Source organism: Pseudoliparis swirei, chromosome 2, assembly GCF_029220125.1.
Source record: "Pseudoliparis swirei isolate HS2019 ecotype Mariana Trench chromosome 2, NWPU_hadal_v1, whole genome shotgun sequence".
NCBI lineage: Eukaryota > Metazoa > Chordata > Actinopteri > Perciformes > Liparidae > Pseudoliparis > Pseudoliparis swirei.
The window spans coordinates 2,176,577-2,200,272 of record NC_079389.1 but is presented as its reverse complement, the minus strand read 5'-3'; the positions used below and the strand labels follow the sequence as shown (position 1 = coordinate 2,200,272).

The window sequence follows — 23,696 nt, the reverse complement described above, 5'->3', positions numbered from 1 at the left end:
GATGTTATCTGGGTATATAATTCGCTGATGCTTTCCTAACATTTGAAGTTGGTTTTTATACCGGAAGCAGCGCAGAGCAACCGCGACGAGGTTATATAACTATATACTGTGAACAGCCATGGTCTGACTGATCATTAACGGTAGGAGTTTACTGTGGTAGATTATTGTGTTTTGTGCATTAAGACTTTAGTTGAACGCGCTTACGCTGGTGTTATATGATAAAGGTTACCAGTCACGTGAACTATGTAATCAATCGATCAGTCGACCTGTCTATCTGTAAACAAATGTGATTAGTAGTGCAGCGCTGGAATTATATGTAAACTATAAGACCATTTACTCACTATTGTACAATTCTGAGTGGTTTATCGATGCTACTTCATAGGCCTCTACCTATGTGCTCTACAGCATTTAGAGGGGACTGTTTGGTATATTTCAGTGGTGGGCCGTCAGGGCCAGCAAGGCCTTCTCTGCTGGCCTAAACACAGAGCTGCCAACTTTTCAAAAAACCTTGGAGTGAGATTTTGTCGGGTGACCAAAATGTTGCCGCGCACGCAGCCACACACGTTGGTGGCTCAAATATCAGGAAATTTGAATTAATTTGGCGTTTTACCCATGTTGTACCCTGCATTCTGGCCTGGCAAAGGTCTTTTACGAGGCATCTTTGCTACCTTAAAGAATTTAAATGTGTTTTAATAACTCTACTCATTTACAAAAACATGCCTAATTCTATTGCACAAATGTCCTGTCTTTATGTTAAATTCTTTAGAATACATCTTACTTGTTCAAAGTACTGTGATATATACACATGTACATACATAAATACATGGTGAACTAATCTTACATTAGGTTGTTCAGCTGTAGTAAGACGGCATTGAAGGCCTAGGTAGTAAACGCACGGCCTGCCACTGGTATATTTAGATAATGAATATTCAGCCAAATACGACCAATGATTCGTTTTTATTATCAATTAAGTTAGTAAGCAGTACGTAAAGCCATTTAAATTACTTCTCCTACCTATCACCATTTGCAACCTGCAACATTTAAATATATCACTTTTAATTATTTGTAATTATACTAAAATTGGCCAATCTGCATAATGTGTATATATTTTTAATTTTTATGCTAATATTTGTTTGCTTTTACTCGACTCATTTTGAATGTGTGACTGTATTTCTACATGCTTATTTTACTTTAAGTGTACTTGCTGAGTACTTCTTCCACCTCCATACTGTAGGCCTATATGAAAACGGGTGTTGCTCATTATTCTGTCAGACTTCTGTTCTATTCTTCTACTTATTTAAGTGTATCTTTTCTTCTCTTGACATCCCAGCGAGCCTCTACGTGGTGCGGAAGATCCGGGCTTCTGTCTCTGCAGGAGAGCAGCTGGAGAAGCCCATCGTCACACCATGCAGCGCTAAGGGTAAGACGACGACCTCCACGACCTCTGCAAAGAAACGGGACGAACTCTGAGTTTAAAGACTAAAAGAGAAGAACTAACCCTGTGTAGACTCTAACGAATGAACACATAACGGTTGACTTGTTTTCATCCATTCACTTATTGTTCTGAAGTTGTTTTTCCCGTCATGCAACTTTAAGCCACGGTGACGTTCAATAATAACGTTCATGCCCGTGCAATAATTACATTTATTCTTGTGCAATACTGTCATCATATGAGTGCAATAAATACTCTATTATAGACCAAAAGTACTTTTCATTTCACATATTATTTTCAAGCCTGTGGCGTTACTTTAGTAAGTGTAGTAGTTTTATTTCTGTGCCCTTTCCCAATTTGTGTTATTGCACTGATCAGCAGTAGAGCTTCTTATTTTATTGCATTCTGTAACACAATACAGCCTTTCTATTCTAAACCATGAGACTAGGGGTATGAGAGGAGCGTTGTTCTGTGGCTTTCTCTTTCAGCTGAAATGAGAGCGGCCCGTGGGTCTGCCCTGATCCCAGGACCTGAAGAAGGGGTCTGCGGAGCGGCCGGCTTGGGCTCTTCTTTGGGGACGGACGTGCAGAAACGTGGCTCCTGACGTTAAAGACCACGCTGGACGCTGGGACAGCGGTCACTGTCATGGGAACATATCATTTTACATCTTTGTATATTTGCTTTTAGACGACAACAGATCTTATTCAGCATCATTTTGACGAAACAGTCACCATTAACGTTGTCCAAACCCAAATGGTGCAAACAATCTATTGTTTTACTGCTTCCCAGAGTCCAACGTCCAGCTCTTACACACACCTGGACGTCATGTTATGAGATGTACGTGTTGATGTGCTGCAGTGTTTGAAGGCCGACTCGCCAACCTCCCTCCAGGGGCCGAGCACGCCTGATGTTTCTGCTGCTGTATCAATAAAACACGTAATAAAGAGCCGAGCCACCATTAATCGTAGACGCTACACCTGTAGCCTGCGCCGCCATGTCAAGTGGTCTTCTGTAAAAGATATACTTAAGCAGGAAAAGGCACTCAAGCAAATAGTATAAAAGGGTGGATTCAGATAAAAATTATAATTGCTGTCTGAGAATGAATTCATAATCACGTTATAGGTCGAGGTTTCCAGAAGACAATAGTCCGCCTGAAGAGAACTCCTGGAACACAACTCTGTTTTTTTTAATGGTGAGCGGAGAGTCAAAAGTAGGTAAAACATTGTTGACTGCTGAGCTACATGGTGGAAAAACAACTGCTGCCTGCACAACCTCTAAATGTACATTTAACCAATTTATATTTGTACATTTTGATATGTTGCTTGATTGAAACACATGAAATAGGTGTTTTAACATATCTTACTTTACTCCAAAGCTATAGCTCTGTTCTCTTCCCGGGTGGGTGTAAAAAAATAAGTCACTGCGGGTGACGGGACTCATTTTATACTGAACTTTGTGATGAGAGCCACAAACAAATGTTTATGAGAAATCATAATGATTCTGGTCTGATCATAAGATAAATGACCCCAGGTGGGACTCTCCTGTCTTTCAAATCTCATATTTATTCATCCCCAGAACAAGTGGCCCAACAATCAGTTCGTGCACACACACTAAGATTGTTTCAACTACTAAAACACATCACTCAACTTTGACATCACACTTTGCCACATACTGTTACATCTTGGACCTTTGTAAATATTTAAACACTCAGGTATGAAATTAGGCCAAATTAGAGAGGCATTGCACACACCTGTTAAAATATTTGTTTAATCATAAAATAAGGTATACTTTTAATATTCTACAAACAGTTTTGAATGACTATTTCTGAGATTCACCCTCTGTAATCGAGTCCAATATGAAGCACATAATCTGCCTTCGATGACTCATGATGTCCAGTAGGTGGCGGTATGCACCTCGGCAAGTTGGTTGCGATCCACCATTTAAACCTTAAAGAAGAAGAAGAATCTGCCTTCAATGAATACTGCTGTCCAGTAGGTGGCGGTAACGCACCTATACGCGGGTAAAGATGCCGATAAAACGCAAAGAAGAAACCTGGTGGGATTAGCGCACGCTATCTAGATAATTTGCGAGCCGCTAAATGAGCACGGTTTAACAGTTTCATGCTCGCCCTTGTGACAGCGGAGGAAAGCGCAACGTCATCGCGAGACGAGTGGCAGCTTTGACCAGCTCACGCGCTGCATTCAGTGTCCTAAGCATGATGGAAACAGCTAGCTAGCTAACTAGCCGCAGCTCCTTCCCAGACCCTAGTCCTCAAATGTTAGAATGCAATAAATGAGGTCATCGTTCAGTGTAAACAACAGGAGGCAGACGACGAATAAAGAGAAGTATGCTAAGGTACGTATGTCCTCTCCGGGCTCATTGTTGTGCCGGTGTTACGGTTTAAGAAGCGACCGTGTTAACTGGCGACTTTGAACCAAACGGGTCCGTTGTTGACGTAGTTTCAGTTATCTGTTGAAAGTAGGAAGAGAACACGTAGCTGCCCTCGTGAATGCCGCATTGTTTCATTTAATAATAATAATAATTCAGACTTCTATAGCGCTTTTCTAGATACACAAAGACGCTTTTAGGAATACGAGTTTGACGCTGTAATACAACATTAAACCGAGCAGCATTCACGAGGACAGCGATAAGAGCGTATTCACTCACGTGACCACAACAACCTTTGGCGGCCATGTTGGGGTCCATGCACGGTATTGTTTTGTTTTATTTTATGCCGCTCTTCTTTAGAAATGACCATTATATCCTGAAGGAGACACAATTTCAGTTCAAAACTGTGTGCCTTGTGATCATGGTACTGTGCCTCATTGTTGGATGTGGGACTAATGATTCAGAATATGGGTTTATCAGCTCAACAAGACAGGCTATTACTTGTCCTGCATCTACTTCGGCTTCACTCGGCGTCTGAGCGTTAGGACTGTTCTCATGTGTTTCTGTTGATACATCGGGTTGTGGGCACGTTTCCATTGACTCACTCTCGTCAATAATCTCTTTTTGCTTTTTTCGCCGAGCGAAAATCAATGTCTTTCACTTGCGCAAAAGGAACTGTGGATGGAAACCTGGGAGGAAGCCATGAACATGGCAACTCCGTCGGGCGATGTCTGCCTTTACTCTGTGATTCATTTCAAGGTAAAATAAAACACTGGCTCCATGGGAACAGCACTCAGCACGGCCACCAAACAGGCACTGCTGGTCCTGAAGGAGCTGGAAGCGCTTCATCCAGACACTCGTCCTGGAGGCGGAGCTGCGACTACGGGTCATATATGAACCCAGACACGGGCCGCTTGATGTGGTATTTCTACAACAAGTATAACGCAGAAATAGTTGTTAATGTCCCATGGTCGATAGCGGAAATGACAACTTTTACAGGAATGTGACCGGGCTATGTGCTGGTAACTAGCGAATTAACCACAAAGCGAGTAAAATCAGGTAAAAAAGCGTTGCGAATATTCAATTCCAACCGCTGAAATCTTTCTTTGGTAATGCAGAAGGACATGAGGTTGCTGGGCTCTCGCTTAATCAAACAGCGGACACGATAGCCAGGTCAACTTCTTCTGACATTTAATAAGTGGACCCCAAGATGGCGCGATTGAGATTCTGACGTCACGTGAATACGCTCTATAAGTGTTCTCTACCCGACGTTTCGAACGGCCCTCGTAACCACGACAACAACGGACGCGTTCGGCTAAAAACGTCGCCAGTTAACACGGTCACCTGTTAAACCGTAACACCGTAAGCTGCAGATAACGTGACTGTTGGGAAAGAAAACGCCATAATAAATCCTGCTCTTCTTTTAGAGTGGATGCTGGCCCCTCGAGCAGCTGTGGCCCAGAACATGACCTCTGCGACATCGTCTTCTGAAGCCCCGGGGCTCAGTGCGTCAGCCAGCCGCGGCGCACGCGCCGGGAGCCCGCGGCAGAGGCTCCAGAAGCTGCTCTCTGTACCCGGATACGACCCGAGCCGAGTGAACGACCTGCTGCTGCTGCGGCCCGACGCGGACCACCGGGCCGCCGCGGGACCGGAGGAGGAGGGTCGCAACCGACACGTGGTGTTCTTCCACGGGGACATTCAGGTGAGGGTGAGGACAGGTGTTGTTCTGGTGGTCCCACTGTGACAAAACACAACTGGCAAATCTATACAATGATGGATTATGGTGTTATTATGTCATTGTATTGAGTAGTTTAAAGGTAATTTAAGTGCCTTTTAAACTACTCAAAACAATGACATCCAACAACACGCCATGTGACATTTACAGGATCAATTCAGTTAGATGTGTACATCTGGGATCGTGTCCCAGATGTACACATACTAATAACATCTTCATAGATTGTACACAGCTTGTCGTCTTAAACGTGATCAGCTGACTTTAGTCCCTTTATTCCACTGAAGCAAAGGAAGCGCCTGCACGTTATTACCGTCGCATTGAAAGTGCGGAAGGTTATGTTTTGATCGCCGTGTACTTATTTATTTGTATGCGTGTTACTCTCATAACTAAAAAAGTATTAAACCGAATTGCATGACATTTAGTGGGATGATTGGTTATTATCTGGGGATTAGATTGTGGCATTGATCGGGTCAAAGGTCAAGGTCATGAAAAGGTCAACATCTTCTTTTTACCATAGCGCGGTCAATTTTTATCCAATTGGCATGCAACTAATGCCAACATGTTCATAATTCAATGCCCAATCTTGGGATATGCGAAGGTATGCGCTCTACCGAGTGCCCGTTCTTGTTGCATATGTGAGGATCCACTTTCAGGCGTGCTTCAGTGAGAACTGTTTCCCACATGAGTGAAGGGAGTGTGTCATCCATTCTGCACAGATGATTATTTACTGTCACAGTATAACACACATTGTTTTACAAAAAGAAAAAAGTGTAAGCCTGAGAGAGATCCTCAACAGACGAGGGCAGATATTTGACTTGGTGGATTTTAGCCACGTTGATATTAAGTTAAGCTCGTTTATACTGTGTGGGCGAGAGACTAATAAACCACACAGTTTAACTAGAAAGAAACACTTCACAGGTAATTGTGGGGAGTCGCCCCCGATGGACATTAGAGAGAATGCAAGTTTAAGACACTTCAGCACTGGCTTCTCTTGGCAGAACAGGGTTGCTTTATTTCTATTTGTGGAAAAATATGATTTGAATCTTCGGGAATATGAACTCGGCAATTTGTTTGAGGTAGGAACGTTTTTGTTTTTTTAGGGGGCAGTTTTTGCCCCCACTGACTGAAACCGAATAATTTCTCTCATTTTCTAAAATATTAGAGAAATTATACGTGCAAAAATTAGATCTCTTTATAAGTAAAAATAAATTATTGATCTGTGTGTCTGATTACTGCTGTGGGGCATAGATTATGCAAAACTGTGTCATCAGTAGGGTTGGGTACCGAAACCCGGTGCCAATATGGTACCGGTTCCAATACAACCGGTATTACCCGGACCGAAACGCAACGCACATTTCGGTGCTTCTTTCCGGTGCCTGAGCCGATTAAAATTGAAAAAAACTATTGTTGTGAACTTCTCTGGTGACTCCGCCCTGTCAGCAGGTTACGACAGCCTATCATTTAACTTTGACAGCGGAGGCTGCGCCGTGTGCAGTGTTGCCAGGTCCGCGGTTTTCCCGCGGAATTGGGCTACTTTTGAAGTGTTGCCGCGGGTTGAATTTGTTGTCCGCTGGTTCGGGTAGACCTATTTTGCATGCAAATTACATGAATATCTTTAAATAAAAATCCATATTTTAAATGAAATAATTTATTTATACCCAAATCCTACCAAACTGACTCCAGATCAGCACGTACACGCCGACACATCCGCGCAGTGCCTTCGATCTCCGCGACCTTGTCCGTCACCATGGAAACATTGTCACGTGACATCTAAGCGCTTTGGTGCTAGTGACGTCACGGAGCCCCGAACCAGAGTCTGTAAGTAGAAGTGATTTCCAGCAAAGCAGCAGGGATTTGTGAATCTCACAGGAGCGGTGGGCGATAGGCGGTTCAGAATCGCCTACACGGGAGGAGCGATTCATAGGCGAGTATGATTATGAATCGCCTACCTCCCCAACGGGGTGGGACGGTTTGGCGAGAATCACCTCGTGTGATTACTCCTACACCCCATCCCGGGGTGGGTTTGGTTCTGTGGGATTCACAAATGGGGCCCTTTTAACCTCTTAGTTTGTTTAGTTTAGTTTATTTTAGTTTAGTTTATTTCGATCAGCAAAATATACAACAATCAGAATTCAACAAAAGAAGAAAGTGGCTGACCGAAAGGGTCTAGGCTGAAGCTATCTAGCTTATAAGTGCCCTAACCTATGATTTCTCAAAAAAACTTATTTCAAAGAACCATATATATATTAGTGCTGTGAAAAATAACGCGTTAACGCGTTATGATTAAATTACAGGATTAATTAGTTAATTTTTTTAACGCATTTAACGCATGTGCAGAATGAGCTTCCAATACGTCTGTTGTTGGTCGTCTCTACAGCAGCATGTCATTCTGTCTCTACGTGTCGCGTTAACACGACTCCGATCTCCGTCTCGCGCGCGCCGCAGAGCTCCGGTGCCGGCGCCTGACGAAAAAAAGTCACTTGCCCCCCCCCCATCATGAAGGAGTTATGCTTAGGACACCAACATGGTTAGCAGCGGTACTGGACATGGACTTTAAAAGCAGTGTATATGGTTTGGCACGGGCATATTTTGAGTTCTGATATTGGGCTGGTTTTTGGGCTGGGTTTGTCACAGACCTGGCAACCCTGGCTGTGTGTGACTGCGTGAGCCCGTGTCGCGCACACCAGCGTCAGGCTGGACGCGATGGGGAGGCCGTCACCGGTCCCCCTGAACACGTGGAGACCGATGACGAGCAGCCTGAACTCAGATTAGTACCGTAACGTTGATTGCAAGTCTTGCATTCATAAAAGTAGCCCAATAAATAATAAATTAGCCATTATAACCATGCTTAAGCTAGCTCGTAGCTAGCGCTAGCTACGAGCGTGACAGTCTGCTAGCAGATGTGTTGATGTCCAGCGGTTCCGGCTGTATACCCGGTGTTACCGGGAATATAATGACGGAGGAATAAAGACCGTGGGGCGTCACTTTGTTTCAGTGTAACTCTGTCAGAAGCAAAACTTTATTTGTCACGTGTCATCTTCAGTACCTCTGATTGGTTGTTCTCTTTAACCATCAAAACAGTGACAGGATTAACCCTATAAGGTCTGCACATGACAATACATATCACATCATATAATGGAGAACATGTATTGTGTATGTTAACAGTCTGATATCCGTTGTGTGTCGGTGCTCCATGATAACGGCTTCTACAGGGAATATGGCCGAAGAGGTTTTTAATGTCCTCATTGTGCGTTTAAAAAATAATAATATCGGTTCAGGCACCGTTTAGGCACCGGTATTGTTTTAAAAGTACCGGTTTAGCACCGGTATCGGAAAAACCCCAAACGATACCCATCCCTACTCATCAGAGGCTTTATTTTTGTCATTTGAAAGGACATTTATTAATCAATTGTTAAAAAAATAGGAGTAAAAGAAGATTAAAGGCAGCCATTTGTTTTCTTTTCTAGTTGCTTCAAGAATCCAGCGCTGCCTCAGTCACTAAAGCGCTCCTTCTCCTCCTCCTCTGTAGGCGGATAGGTTTATGTTTCAGTGTCATGTTGCAGGGCTGTGAGCTCTAAACATCACACGTTGACTAAAAAAGATAATTTCAGGCCAACTGGGATTACGGGACGCACACACCTGTATCCTCAAACCAGCGTCGGAAACACACGAGAGCAAAGGGCAAAACGGCCCCGAAGAAATATAATGTTGCCCCTGATATCACTAGAAGGGGCAAAAGATGCCCCATAATTTCCTCTAATAATTCTGATAACTTAATAGTTTTGTTTTTGTCCTATCTGTATTGCCTGTTCTAGGCAAGTACACACACAAAAATAATAAATATAATTTAGTTATAAAACAGTTAAACATTGAATCGGGTCATATTGACCCGAAGGCGACCCAAGGGTTAACAAAAATGTCATAATAAATAACCACAATTAAATAAGAATAATATTGAATAATTGTTTTTTGTTCAGAAAAATCTAAGAAAACACTTTTAATCCGTAGACTATTGCCTACTAGTCGTATTATTGCGATTTCTTGACACTTGCTCATATCTTGTAAGCCTGAATAAGTATATTTATTATTTTTGAACAACGGTTAAATGTTATTTCACAAGTTTCAAAAAGTCCCCCAATTTCTTTTTAAATGCCCCTTTATTCTCTCTCTCTCTCCCTCTGTCTCTCTCTCTATCTATCTGTCTGTCTCTCTCTCTCCCCCTCTCTGTCTCTCTCTCTCTCTCTCTCTCCCTCTGTCTCTCTCTCTGTCTGTCTCTCTCTCTGTCTGTCTGTCTGTCTGTCTGTCTCTCTCTGTCTGTCTGTCTGTCTGTCTCTCTCTCTCTCTCTCTCTGTCTGTCTCTCTCTCTGTCTGTCTGTCTGTCTGTCTCTCTCTCTCTGTCTCTCTCGCCCTCTCTCTGTCTCTCCCTCTCTCTGTCTGTCTCTCTCTCTCTGTCTGTCTGTCTCTCTCCTCTCTGTCTGTCTCTCTCTGTCTGTCTGTCTGTCTGTCTGTCTGTCTGTCTGTCTGTCTCTCTCTCTGTCTGTCTCTCTCTGTCTCTCTCTCTCTCTCTCTCTCTCTCTCTCTCTCTCTCTCTCTCCGTCTCTCTCTCTCTGTCTGTCTGTCTGTCTGTCTGTCTCTCTCTCTCTCTGTCTCTCTCTCTCTGTCTGTCTGTCTGTCTGTCTCTCTCTCTGTCTCTCCCTCTCTCTGTCTCTGTCTCTCTCTCTCTCTCTCTCTCTCTCTCTCTCCGGGTTCTTCTTTCCCTTCAGAACTTCGAGGAGGAGATGTCTCTGCGGCCCGAAGGAGCCCAGTGGCTGTCCTGGAGTCTGGAGCGGGTCGCCCTCACCCTGGGCCGGCGTTTCCCGGACCGGCACGTGTGGGTGGTCCGAGCCGGCCGCATGTACCTCCACATGTTCAGCAGCTACCGCAACTTCGTGGAGAGCAACATGTTCGGGGCTCCGGAGCACTCGGCGTACTCGTCCGGCTCCGGAGCGTTCCTCCAACTCAGGTCTGCAGAGCCGCTCTCGTTATCAGATAGACCGCAACAACATCACGATGACGCTCTTCAGAAGTGTGCTCTCATGTTGGCACATTGTCTGGCAGCTATGTTCAACACTTGTTTTTGGAGGCAGCAAAAAAAGCTTTGAACATTGTAAGAAAAAAATCAAACACAATATTTTGGTAAAAAATGTTTTGTGCCTGCGCTCATTGAGCGTAGACTTAATACTCCACAATGTCCTTTCTTTGATTCCACCAAAAATAGCAGTGAATCAAAAACATAAAGAACCACAACATCACAAATTAGAAGTAAATAAACACCAAAAAAACAAATCGTAGTTGTTGGTTTTTGGAGATTTTCCTAAATGCATATCAGTTTTCTTTTAATGACTTAATAGATTTACTTCCCTCATATTTTAACATGTTATGTAAGGTGTGGAGCGATGAGGGAGCGGGCTTCTGTGATGTCCTCAGATGGAGACAGCTTTGTTTTCATATTATTTATCGGAGGTTTCCCAGACTTTATGGTCTAATATCACGCCCAACATTTTATTTTTTTACACTTTCAGTTTTTGGATAATTAATCTTAATGCTCTTTGTTATTATCTTGCTTATAGTGACCAGTGGCCTCAGGCTTCTTTTACAACTCGACAGTCCGTTATCAAAGCGGACTTTGGCTTTCTTAACTCTTGTGTACCTCGACGTGGCCGTCATGCCTCCGCTCGGCCACTAGAGGGTCTGCAGACGTGACCGCCCCTAGAGGCCTCCCCTCTTGAGGAAAGTGATATGTTCTGTATGGTGAGTGTCTTCCTTTCTGACCTCAGGGCCCTGCTGAGCCACGGCATGGAGCGAGCCGGCCCGCCGACCCCCCCCCGGCCAGAGGGCGGCGCCGCCGGCCTCCCCTCGGGCTTCTCGCTGGCGGTGGTGGGCTTCAGCAAAGGCTGCGTGGTGCTGAACCAGATGGTGTACGAGCTGGCCGGGGCCCGCGGCGACCCGCGGCTGCGGCGCTTCGTCGACGCCGTCTCCGACATGTACTGGCTGGACGGCGGGCACCCGGGGGGCAGCGAGACCTGGGTGACCGACGCGCCGCTGCTGAAGGAGCTCGCCGCCAGCGGGGTGTCGGTGCACGCCCACGTGACCCCGTACGAGGTGCGCGACCCCGCGCGGGCGTGGGTCGGCCGCGAGCACGGCCGCTTCATCGACACCCTGGAGGAGTTCGGGGCCCGGCTGACGAAGAAGCTGCACTTTGAGGACGAGCCCCCGTCCATCGAGAACCACTTCAGGGTCATCCAGGAGTTCTGAGTTTGCGTGTGAATGTTTGACCTCATTGACCTTTTGCTTTAAGGGCGCAGACTGGAGAGAGCGTGGAGTCCCTCGACCGCTCTTCAATAACCCGGGAGCTCATACTGGGTGACCCGCTTGACCTTCTGCTTCAATGTGGGAGACGTGGCCAGAATTTGAGACTAAACTCTGATTGTAGTCAAATGTTTCCTCAAAGCTCCATCGTCATTCCTCCAGTTGGATCAGTCGTGGATTTGTCTAGTAATGCACTTTTTTTTGTTTTAATGTCACACAGCTGCACTCTTTGGGGGTGGAAATAGGAAAGTTGACGGCGTAATCTAACCTCCAGGTCCAGTTGTGATCCGTTCTGGAGCTTTCAGTCACATCTCATGATCTCTTGTGGTCGGGATGCATCTGACCACGGTCAGAATCAAAATCTGGACCGTGAGACTTTTTGTCAGCTGCTGCTTTCAATGCCTCTGTGACACTTCCTTTATTTGTTGTTGCTTTGACTCATTTCTGTCAGAACAAACTTCTGATATTATATATGTCACTTTCATTTGTATTTTTTTACTGATCTCTTTGATTGGATCTTTTTTAACCCGACCAACTGTAATACTGGGTTCTTACACATGTGGACCAATGGATTTCCAGGACTTTAAACCAAATTTCCATGACCAAACTGAAATCTCGGTATAAACATGAAAAATGTATTACATGTTGCGTATTGAGAGCGTACGCCGGCTTATATTTTGAGCGTCTTTCTTTAAAAAAACATTAATTATTTCAAATTCGGCGTAAATGAACATGTGATAACACATTTCCATGACTTTACTCAAAACTTTTATGATTTAAGTTTTTTCCATGACTTTTCCAGGCCTGGAAATGACCATTTTACAATTCCATGACTTTTCCAGGTTTTGCATGAGCGTACGAACCCTGGTAATATTGCTTTGAGCTTGTTTGGTTCCAATGAGTTGGGAATGGAGCGCGCCGTGTTCCCGTCTCCACGACCGCTGTTCGCTTCCACAGCATCGTTCACGCCGCCGTCGCTCATCGTGAACCTTCATTCCATACATTTTAAAGAGACGGCAACAAAAACACACATCAGATATGTTCTACCACCTTTAATGATCTGGTTCCAGTTTGCTTGGTGATGCCTACATGTTAGCCTTGATCAGAATACAATAAGGATTATGTGTCTTTTTTTCTTTAAGTCATTTGAGATGCAATTCTACAACGCTCATACGCACGTGAAATAAAGAATATAAAACTCAAAATAAACATACATCTCTGAACGTGAATGTGCTTGTCTGGCCTGTCGCTGCTCCGCCCGCCCCAAACAATGGGCGCTCACACACAATGTAATCGGTACAATGGCTGTACACACACCACCACAGCGTAGGTCATGTTCAAGTGGCGAGCCGTCCCCCTGCAGCGCGAGCGCCCACAACGAGCCTCATCCCGAGGGCTCGGCTCCTCGTCGAGTTAAACTACTTTCTAAAGGTTTTATTTTTTTAATAGATAACACTTCCGTCACAGGAAGAGACACCGACGGCCAATTGCAGCGGAATCAGAAACGGTGGTCAGAAAATACGTAAACTCAGATTCCAGCTTGTTCCCTCAGCAGCAGAGACCACGACAGAGATGCTTTCCAGCTGCTCGGAGAATCGGAATCTGCCAACTCGGGGATCTTGAACCGCTCGTGGAGATGAAAATCTGTTAACGACAGCATGCAGACGAGAGCGCGGCCGTGTCTGGAGACACCCGTCTCCCAGACACGGCCGCTGTACCGGCCGGTGACGACAACAACAACACAATGCGCTCTTATTCGGCACCTCACAACAAAGAATGTTTCACTGGGGATTGAGAGTTCATTCAAGTGAACAGAAGATGGCACCTCGTGTTTTCAGACCCGTCTCTTTCTGAAACATGACATCATCGCTCCTCTTCCTCGTCGCCCCAACAAGCATTCCAATGCCGACATATCTAAACACAGTCTTGCTATTCAAACTCCTCCTTCAATCACTTCCAACACCAACTTATCTGCAGCCTTCAACCACCTCCCTCGCTTCACCTCCTAGACCTCCCAGACCTCCTCTCACCACCCCAACCTCTCCACTTATGGTTCCTCACACTGACCACGACGGCTCTTTTTCAAAGACCCCGTGGTCATCCTCTCCCCCGCCGCAAAGCAACACTTCCTTTATAAAGACACGTTATTTACATCCAAAACATAAAGTAGAAGTCTAAGCACATAAATAATGATAATAATAATAATGAACCTGTAAGAATGACATTAAGAACACAGTGAGCAGAGCGAGCGCAGCCGAGGCTCTCAGGGCGACAGACTCTCGCCAAGAGTTCCCACTTCCCGCTCATCGGGATCATGAAGTGCTAAAGTCGAGCTTCTCTCTCCGACGCGAGAGGAACCTTCAGCCCGCTGAGGGAGTCGTCTGTAAGTGCGGGTGTGGCGTGTGAACGGCCGCGTGGTCTCTGGCGTCGAGTTTCTATCCGATGATGTGTTGCTGGTGAGAAACGGTATCGTACACGAAATCTAAAAACCCTGAGCTGTATTTGAGTCATTGCAGACATATAGAACACGTCAGTAATAAGTCGCGCATGTATTCCGCCCGTGAGCTGCTCAGCTCGGTGCGACTCGGGGACGCAGAGACAGCAGCGCGGTTGAAAGGTCGGTCCCCGTTTGTCCCGGAGCTGCAGACGAGGACGTTACCTCGTCGCTCGAGGTCGCGCAAACACGTGACCTCCGACCCGGAGGCAGAGCTGACAGAGATGGATTTAAAATGCACGAGAGAGGTATTGCATAGACCAGCGCCGACACGGAGCGCTTCCACGCTACCAGATTACAACAATGAAAGGAATTAAATACTAGAGGTTAAACACACGGCATTCATCGAGACACGCTGGACAATACTCACACTTTTTGTTGCTGTTGTTCATTTTTCCTTTTTTTTTTTAAAACAGCGATGCATCAAGTGTCAGATCTCAAATTTTAGCTGGCTATCTTTGGAATCGAGCAGAATTAGTGACACGGTGTGAATACTTTTTGAGGGATGACAGCTGGTTTTCTGGAGGCTTTAAAAAAAATGATTTAAAAGCTCACGGGGGAAGATTCCTCGCAGTTCTCGTTTTGTTTCCCCGTGTTCCGTCGGCCCCTCAAAAGTCTCCGTCCCCGGCGGCGGGCCTCTCCTCGTCGAAGCGGAACCTCTTTGCGTGCGAGTGGGGCGACTCCAGGAAGTTCTCCTTGTCCTCGGGGTCCTCGGGCGGAGCGGTCCACTTGGTGCCGCAGCTCCGCTCGCGGACGGATCTGGGCCGCGTGGTGGCGGGGTCGGGGCTCAGGCACAGCTGCCACAGCCAGGGGTGACTCATGCACTCGGCGGCGCTGGGCCGGTCCCTGTGGTCAGAGCACAGCGTTAACACAGCGGGGATCACGCCGATGACAATTACCTTCGTTATTGATTCATAGGAAAACGGTTTTGAGACTTAAGTTACAACAATTATAGAAACTGATGCGTGTCCCGTCTCAGTGCGGCCACTAGAGGCGCTGTTTCTCTCCACAACATTATGGAACCATGAGGACGAAGAACTTTGAGCGAACACTGAAGCTACGCCGACGACCTCTGAACCTCAGGCACACGACCTCCTGGCAGCACGGCGTTGGTTTCATTTCTCTCGGGGTCTTTTCCACGATGCTGAATCTCGTCAGCGGACAACACGGTGAAGACGAGGGTCTGTCGAGGAGGAGGAGGAGACCGCATCGCCTCCCTCAGTGTCAGAGCCTGTCGTCTCTATCGGTCACTTACAGGAACACGTCTCTGTGAACTCCTCACACGGGAGCAGACTGAAATAAAAACATGACGTGCCGGCTGGACCGCTCTGGAAAGATCCTCTCCTCCTTTTGTTTACAGCTCTGTGCCAACTTTATATTTGGACTCTGCAAATAAATCACTTGACCGTTTCTATTCTTGTGAGACTGAGGGGAGTACACACACACACACACACACACACGCACGCTTTACTCACTCTGGGGTCTTGACCAGCAGCTTGCGGACGAAGTCCACGGCCAGCTCGGACACCCTGGAGAAGGCCTCCCGGCTGTAGTCCACGTTGACCTGGGACACGTTCAGGTACGTCTCCTGCTTGTTGTCCCCGGCGAACGGAGACTCGCCCGTCACCAGCATGTAGGCTATGACCCCCACACTCCTGAGGAACACACACACACACACACACACACACATGAGGAACAGTCAAAACAAGGGCTGAATAGCAGAGGGCTCACATTTCAAACAAATATAATACAAAACTAATGTCCCATTGTTTCGTCCACCAGAGCGAAGCTGACGATTTAAATAATTACCCAAACTGAAACGAGCTTTTCGTCTCCTTTGCTGCTCTGTGGTCAATTTGACCGATTTGGAAATGGAAAGGAAGGCTCACCTTCCTTTCCATTTCCAAATCGCTCCCCGTTTACAGTTTAAATGACGCTCAACAATGGACTCACCAGAGGTCGGTCGCCGTGGTGATCGGCTCATAATTCAGGATCTCGGGAGCTGAGCGCGTGAAAGACAAGAAAGCAGTCGTCACTCAATCTTCCAAGAGTGTGATCATTTCCCCGTCTCCTCTTATACCTCACGTCATGTCGTTTCACTACTGAGTGTTGTCTTTAGTTACCGTGTATTACTGTGCATTCACAAGGAAAATGTACATGAGCGTTGACCTCTATCAGAATCCTGCTAGCGCGACACGCGTCTCAGAATCCATAAACTACGTATTCATTGTGAGACTCGTTCCACCGGCCCGGTGTCCTCTGAGTGATCCCGGCTGATGGACGTCACCGTACCCACATACTCGGGCGTGCCGAGTATCTCCCGGAGCTCTCCGACCGCGCCCAGTCTGCGCGCCAGGCCGAAGTCCACGATCTTTATGTCTCCCGGAGGGGACAGGCTGGTCAGGAGGATGTTCTGCGGCTGAGGGGGGGGGGGGGAGACACAGCGGGGGAGGGGGGGGGGAAGAGAGTCACAAGCACTGGAAAGATAAGACATTCTGTACTTTAAACTCAAAAGCCACGACACAACTCTGGACTTCCGTCATTCCTCTAATGAGGTGTTTACCTGCGGCGCCGTGACTGGTTCACGGGATGGAAACATCCCGGTCACATGACACCGCAAACACGGGTATTGTTGGATTATTGCTTCATTCTAGAGGACATGCAGTACTCGCTGGTTTTGTTTACACCAACACACACGGAGTGTGTCCGAGTGTGTCGGGGTTGAAGCCCACGGTCGAACTTCAACCTTTAACCTCGGACCTGGGAACAGAAGTGTGTGTCCGGGTCGCGTCGCTTGTTTTACGTTGTGCGTTGACACAGACTGTATTCAGGAAAATAGGAAATTGGGGATTTTGAAATCCACAACTTCTCTAAAAAAGGGAACACGCAGTCGAGCGTCTGAGGGGAAAGTTTGTGCCGAAGTAAGCGAGCACGTAAATATAGATTCCCTCGACTGGGATTTTCTGCGTGAGTGTGTGTGTGTGTGTTTGTGTGTGTGTGTTTGTGTGTGTGTGCAGACCTTCAGGTCCAAGTGCACCAGGTTGTTCTGGTGGAGGTGGTGGATTCCCTCCAGGGTTTGCCTGATCAGACGGGTGATCTGGGCCTCGGGCAGCAGCTCCTCGGACACGCAGTGGTCAAATATCTCTCCGCCGGCCGCACTGGGCAAAGAGAAAACACGGCGTCAACACCCAGGAACACGCAGGGAGAGCCTCCAGAGCACGGCACCCGGCGGCTTCGGGACCTCGAGGGCCGCTTGTATGCGATGCGCTGATTCAACGCTGACGAATGTGTGTTGATGGTTTTTGGGGCCGGCCCACAGCCGGAGGAGGGCCTCTGCTTTTGGGTCTTACAAGTCCTGGCAAAGTGCCGTTGAGCAAGCGAGCAGCCGCCTTCCTGTAAAGCTCGGCAGCGAGGAGCGTCAGCCAAATGGAGGAGAAGGGTCCAAAGTTCACCTGATTTTATTACATTTCAGGTTATTTAAGTTCTTTCTTGTTCCCTTTGTCCCTTTTGGATCAATAAAGTGTTGCCGACTACTTGAAACTTCAAGCAGCTCATAAGGAGGCCGTGAGATACGACTGAAGAGAGGTGGAGCAGTGCCAGTGGCTGCAGGGGTTAATACTTTACACGCTGTTTTAAGAAATCTTATGTACAAATGTAACTGCCGGGTAGATGACTCATCAGTTTTATCAAACATAAAGTTCAGTTCTACACGCTACCAGAACCCAGCTGTGGAGACATGAGCACAGCCGTCTATTCATAAAGCATTCGTAGTTCTATGTATTTTACTTGTCATCACCTTCGCATTGAAAATGCGGAAGGTAATGTTTTGATCGCCGTGTATTTATTTATTTATTTGTATGCGTGTTACTCGCATAACTCAAAAAGTATTAAACCGAATCGCATGAAATTTGGTGGGATGATTGGTTATTATCCGGGGACAATTTGATTAGATTTTGGGATCGATCGGGTCAAAGGTCAAGGTCATGAAAAGGTCAACATCTTCTTTTTACCAAAGCGCGGTCAATTTCTATCCAATTGGCATGCAACTAATGCCAAAATGTTCATAATTCAATGCCCAATCTTGTGATATGCGAAGGTATGCGCTCTACCGAGTGCCTGTTGTAGTTTTTTAATGTATTTTATTCTATTTGAATGTTTTGTAGTATCTGGACTTGAGTCTGAAACACAAGTTTGATTGAGTGGTTGTCCTCAAGGAGTCCCCTGTGGGTAACGCTGTATTCTTATTTCCATTCGGGCTCATATCTTTCTGTTTGTGATCTCGATCTGGAGTTTCAGCTCAAGCTGAACGGCGAGCTCGCCTCCAGGCCGGAAAAACCTGTCGATCAGCGGCGGGCGTCGCGACAACAGACAACAGAGACTCGGCCCGGTCGCGCATGTTTGCGGTCCAAACATTGTGAAGCGTGGCGTGCGGGTCCCGCCGTGAACTCACTACTCCAGCAGCAGGACGATGTCGCGGTCCGTCTCGTGCGCCGTGTGCAGGTTGACCACCCGGGCGTTGTTGCGGGCCGACTCCAGGACGGCCATCTCGTGAATGACGTCCGCCCGGCAGTCGCGACCTCGCCTTCTCTTCCGGAGGAACTTGGCGGCGAACACTTTGCCGGTGGCCTTCTCCACGCAGCGTCTCACCACCGCATACTTCCCCCTGGGGAGAGGAGAGTGGGCACGTGGGTCAAAGAGCAGCGGCAGGCACAGAGTACACTTTTCTTTCATGTATCTGGGATCCTTGAATGAAACGATCTCCATTAAAAGATTCTCTGATTCGTGAAATTACACAGCTTTGATTTCTGAAACATGACCAGGGCTCAGACACATATTGATTTATGGGTTTCCAGGACTTTTCACCAAATTTCCGCGAACAAACATTTTGTGAAATCTCCGTCGATACACGATAGCGGATTATCGCTGAGCTACTGTTACTATGGCAACTGACATTTTCAGTTACGGTGCGTTCACTTGTATGAGGAGCGTGTGCCGGCTTATATTTTAAAAACATATTAATTATTTCAAACTCAGCATAAATGAACGTGTGAATGCAACACATTTCCAAGACTTCTCGGAAATATCCATTTCAAAACACCGTGACTTATCAAGCTTTTCATGACCGTACGAACCCTGTATTACGCAAGATTGGATTACATGGAATGGAAGAAAAAGTCCCAACATGCATCTCAATAAATGAAAAGGTTCCTCCTGTTAGAGTGCACGGTAACAAAGAGTTAACGGATTAATAACTTTAAATTAGGCCAGAACACGTTTCAACATGTCCTCACAACTCCCAAAACCCTATATATGTACTCTATATTCCCACGCTGAAATGCATATGTAGATGTGTAAATGACTGGCAGCATGGGGACAGCGGTGTGTGTGTGTGTGTGTTATCTCCACCCAGAAGAGCTCGTCGTAACGCTGCTGCTGCTTCTTGACCGTTGGGTTAAGTGTCCATGTGACTCAAGGAGGGGAGATCGTGGCTCTCAGCTGCTGGAGAGGAGCCCAAACGCATCATGGCGGGGCGTCCATTACTCAGAATATTGAGAACCGTTGAAACGGGACATCTTGTGAACAACTGGCATGTTGGCATCCGGAGCGCCCTGAACTGTGAACAAGCCCGTTTCCCTTTTCACACGCAGGCTCATTACAACACATACCGGGCACCATGGTAACCATACACCGCGTTTTTGTTTATTACCGACAAGCTCCGAACCAATTCTGCAGGAGGGCCGGAGTAGGAAGTCGGGTGTGTTCAGACCGCCAGAGGAACAGGAACGCTGCGGCGTGTTCACACGCTCACCGAGGATATTGACAGACACGAGCGTGACCCTGGAAACGAGCACGATATCTGGAGTGCGTCTCCGAAACGAGGACGGGCAAAACGATCCCACGCTGTCCGGAGAACGAGAGCGACATTCCCTTCGCTGGGAAACACACAAACATTCGGCTGATATTTGATTCAATGAGTGGAAGCACTTGGACACAAGGACTCACTAAATAACTGCATTGCAAGAACCCAAGGACTCAGAGTGAAGGACTCAGAGCCACGAGGACTTCCCTGGAACTGCAGAACAACGGCGCCACGCCGTCGTACTTATACGTTTACGCCTGTCACCGCGAGAAGTCCAATATTTGCTTTAAAAAATATATATATATTTAGTCAGAGATATTCTGACTTAAAATCCTGAATGTGAGTCAAGCTCCGTGATGCAACTCGGTGGCTCTTTGTTCGACTCCTTAACCGCTAAATGCCCACACCTTTCAAACTTCATTCCTCCTGTTAATCACCGCCGATGACATCATCGACGCTATGTTCCCTTTGACGGCCGTTTGAACTACAGGCCGAATAACAGTCCTCACTGGAGGTAAACTCGCCTTAAACATTGACGGATTGTTCAATCGACTGTTGGCTGCCGGGGGGGGGGGGGGGGGGGGCGACACCTTGAAGAACAGCGGTGATGTAACACGGCCACCACGCCGTCGAGCCATTGGCTAATACAGGTGGCCTGAGCAAACAGAAACGCCCTCTGATGTGTGTCCAAAACTCACACCGCAGCTTCCTGGGTCTTTAGCCTGCCGCTACGCTAACCAGCTCGCCGCCGACTGTGTGACTCGTGACGGTGCAGCTGAAACAATGAAGCACTGGGACGCAGAAACCCTCCAGTTTAATGCAAGACAATGTTGTGCGGGGCGACGTGTGCCTTGAAAAGGTCAAAAGTAGAATTGCCCTCATGACGTATTGCACCTCAGCACTTCCTGTTCCTGTTGCACGTCGCCCACAGAGAGAACAGGAGTGGCCGCTTCTTCTTTTGGGTCGCGCTCGCTTCCTTCCTCCTGCTTTGAAATCAGAATGACAGTACGCACATGACACGTCACTTCAAGCACACCTCAGAGGTCTCAGCTGTTGCCATGGATCTCACACACACACACACACACACACACACAGCCAAACACAAAGGTCTACTGTGGCATAAAGCCAGGCCCCCCCCCAGGCACGGCAAGGCGCGTATTCACAGTGGTGGACGCTGACAGTACAGAGTCCAAGTGCAGTTAAAAGTGTGTGTGTGTGTGTGTGTGATATTCACGGTTGCAAATAGAGAAGTGAGACGACTTCAAGTTCGTCTTTGTCTCCATAAAGACTCTTCAAGTGCTCCATTGGACGGTTGCGTCACCAGAGGTGGTGTGTGGCGTGTGTCATGGTGGTGACAGTGTCACAACCACTCACTCCCCCAGCTCAGCATCCAATAACACAGAAAGTGTCCTTTGCAACTGTGGAGAAATACGATTGCATTCTGGTGTCACGTCTGCACAAGAAGTGAACGTTCTCTCAGCAGGTTCAGTGCGTACAGATGGAGGGAAGACGTCTGGTTAAAGCGTGTTGCACACCTCTCTATGCACACCTGTGGTGTAACTACTAACTACTAAAAAGCCGACAGAGACTTCAAGGAGTTCAGAATGATGCCATGAGAAAATTATTGTAGAGACCGAGGTGGAGGAGTGCCAGTGAAGTGTGTGCGGCTGCAGGAGTTAATACTTTACAAGCTGTTTTAGGAAATCGTATGAATTTATCTGCCGGGTTGATGAAAATTAAATCATCATTGTTTTATCGAACATAAAGTGTAGTTATACTGCCAGTACCAGCTGTGGAGACATTGGTACAGCTGCCAGTTTGTATTAGTTTTATACATTTTACTTGTGCGTTTATTTCCTTTTTTTCTATTTGAATGTTTTGTACTATCTGGACCTTGAGTCTGACACAAACGTGTTATTGATTGCTAAACAAAGTATGGCACTGGCATCAGCACACCGTTATCAAGATGGCACTACTCCGTACAAGTATCACTCATAACCTGAGGGTGCGGCTTCCTTTAGGGCCGTGTGCACATCGGGGTCATAGAACTGTGGGTAGGAGCCATCACTCCTGTCTGTCTGGCCCGGAGCTGGACTCCAGACTCATTTAAAAGCAGATTAAATACACTTCATGCATCCCATCTCTGTAAACACCGTATAACGGAACAACCCCCTCACCCCCTCTCGGTTGCACTCACCTCCCGAGCTCTCCGGTGATTTCGTACACACTCTCCAGCGGCTCCGTGCTGATCGGGGTCTGGATCTCCCCGAGCAGCCCCGCCGCGAGCCCGCTGCGGCCGTCCAGCCGCCTCCGAGACATCCTTCCTCTCCCCCCGGGGAACGTGAGGGTCTCGGTCCCGCAGTCAGGAGTAAACAACGGGAGCGAAACGATGAACGACCGACACAACTGACGCCAGGAGACCGTGTGTCGCGAGTTACATGGTCGCGTGAGCTGAGCCGGTCAGCGCGCGACCCGTAACGTAACCGACGGTTAGCCCAACTGACGCTCACTAAGTTAGCTCGCTGGTCAATGCCGCGGCTTCACAGGTGAGTTAAACCGATTCCCGGTCAGGAGGAGCGGGTCGGTGCTGGTCCCAGAGGCGGTACGGTTACCCAGACTACCGCGGCGGCGACTATTACATGGCGTAAGGAAGTTTATCTAGACTTTTCGATCTTTCTTCTTTTTCTTTTTTTTTTACATCCTTGTGTTTGACACTTTCTCGACACGTCACGGCTCGGCGCATGCGCATTATGGGTGTGTTTGAAAGAAAAGGGGAGGGCGAGATGATTTGAAACGGAGTTGAGGTGAGTAAACGAGCCTCAACTCCTCCAGAACGATGCGTCATGGAGAGTGGAAAAGTTCAGTCATGTCCACCAGAAATAAATAAAACGTACTCGTGTGAGATCATAAGTATGAGTATGTTTGTGAAATACTCTGACTCTAATTCATGAATATGACAGAATAAATCAAAAGTTCGAATTTTGTTGAACTTTTTTGATTCTCACAATTATGACTTAATGTCTTACTTTTGACTTAGTTGTCCAAGACTTTGATGACAATTTTCTGAATGAGTCATTTCATTCCAAACCGGTCCCAGCTGGCATGGGGCGAAGGACATTCAGTCATACTTTTAAAACAGCCCAAAAAGTCCAAAGATAGTTTATTATAATTGTTTAAAATGTGTTGATCTTGTTTTCATCTTATGTAAAAAATAAAAATAAACATCATCCTTGTGTGGTGTTTTCTACAAGGTTATACATTTGTGTATTTTCTTTTTGTAAAATAATATTTTCAGCATAACAAACTGTAAATGCTATTTCACTACAAATATCCTGTAAAAAAAATGTTGTTAATAAAAAATTAATCTTATAAAATGTGTTTATCATATTGTTTTAATGTAGAGTCAAACTTACTTGGTAATAATTTGAACTTATTTACA

At 46.7% G+C, this 23,696-nt stretch overlaps 2 protein-coding genes and 1 long non-coding RNA gene across 6 annotated transcripts; 1 reads left to right on the top strand and 2 right to left on the bottom strand.

The window, feature by feature from the left end:
* The first annotated feature begins 14 nt into the window (after positions 1–14).
* c2h2orf69 (chromosome 2 C2orf69 homolog) lies at positions 15–13,132 on the top strand. 4 transcript variants are annotated; one of them, XM_056425230.1, is made up of 6 exons: positions 15–140; positions 1,331–1,420; positions 1,921–3,787; positions 5,248–5,522; positions 10,319–10,557; positions 11,372–13,132. In XM_056425230.1, the coding sequence occupies exons 4-6, from the start codon at positions 5,253–5,255 to the stop codon at positions 11,847–11,849; spliced, it is 987 nt and encodes a 328-aa protein (XP_056281205.1). In that variant the 5' UTR covers positions 15–140; positions 1,331–1,420; positions 1,921–3,787; positions 5,248–5,252; the 3' UTR covers positions 11,850–13,132. The 4 variants fall into 4 exon arrangements, with proteins under 4 accessions (XP_056281205.1, XP_056281214.1, XP_056281199.1 ...); XM_056425239.1 differs by having other exon boundaries at positions 27–140; positions 1,921–2,624; XM_056425224.1 differs by lacking the exons at positions 15–140; positions 1,331–1,420; positions 1,921–3,787 and adding an exon at positions 3,800–4,579.
* Positions 12,941–23,146, bottom strand: stk17b (serine/threonine kinase 17b (apoptosis-inducing)). The gene is made up of 7 exons (XM_056425254.1): positions 22,455–23,146; positions 18,848–19,060; positions 17,417–17,555; positions 16,690–16,816; positions 16,351–16,399; positions 15,873–16,052; positions 12,941–15,243 (listed from the first exon to the last, which is right to left on the bottom strand). The coding sequence occupies exons 1-7, from the start codon at positions 22,574–22,576 to the stop codon at positions 15,006–15,008; spliced, it is 1,068 nt and encodes a 355-aa protein (XP_056281229.1). The 5' UTR covers positions 22,577–23,146; the 3' UTR covers positions 12,941–15,005.
* On the bottom strand, positions 21,053–22,448 carry LOC130200754 (uncharacterized). Its single transcript, XR_008833074.1, has 2 exons — positions 22,241–22,448; positions 21,053–21,243 (listed from the first exon to the last, which is right to left on the bottom strand). It is a non-coding gene; the product is annotated as an uncharacterized LOC130200754 (long non-coding RNA).
* Positions 23,147–23,696: the final 550 nt, after the last annotated feature.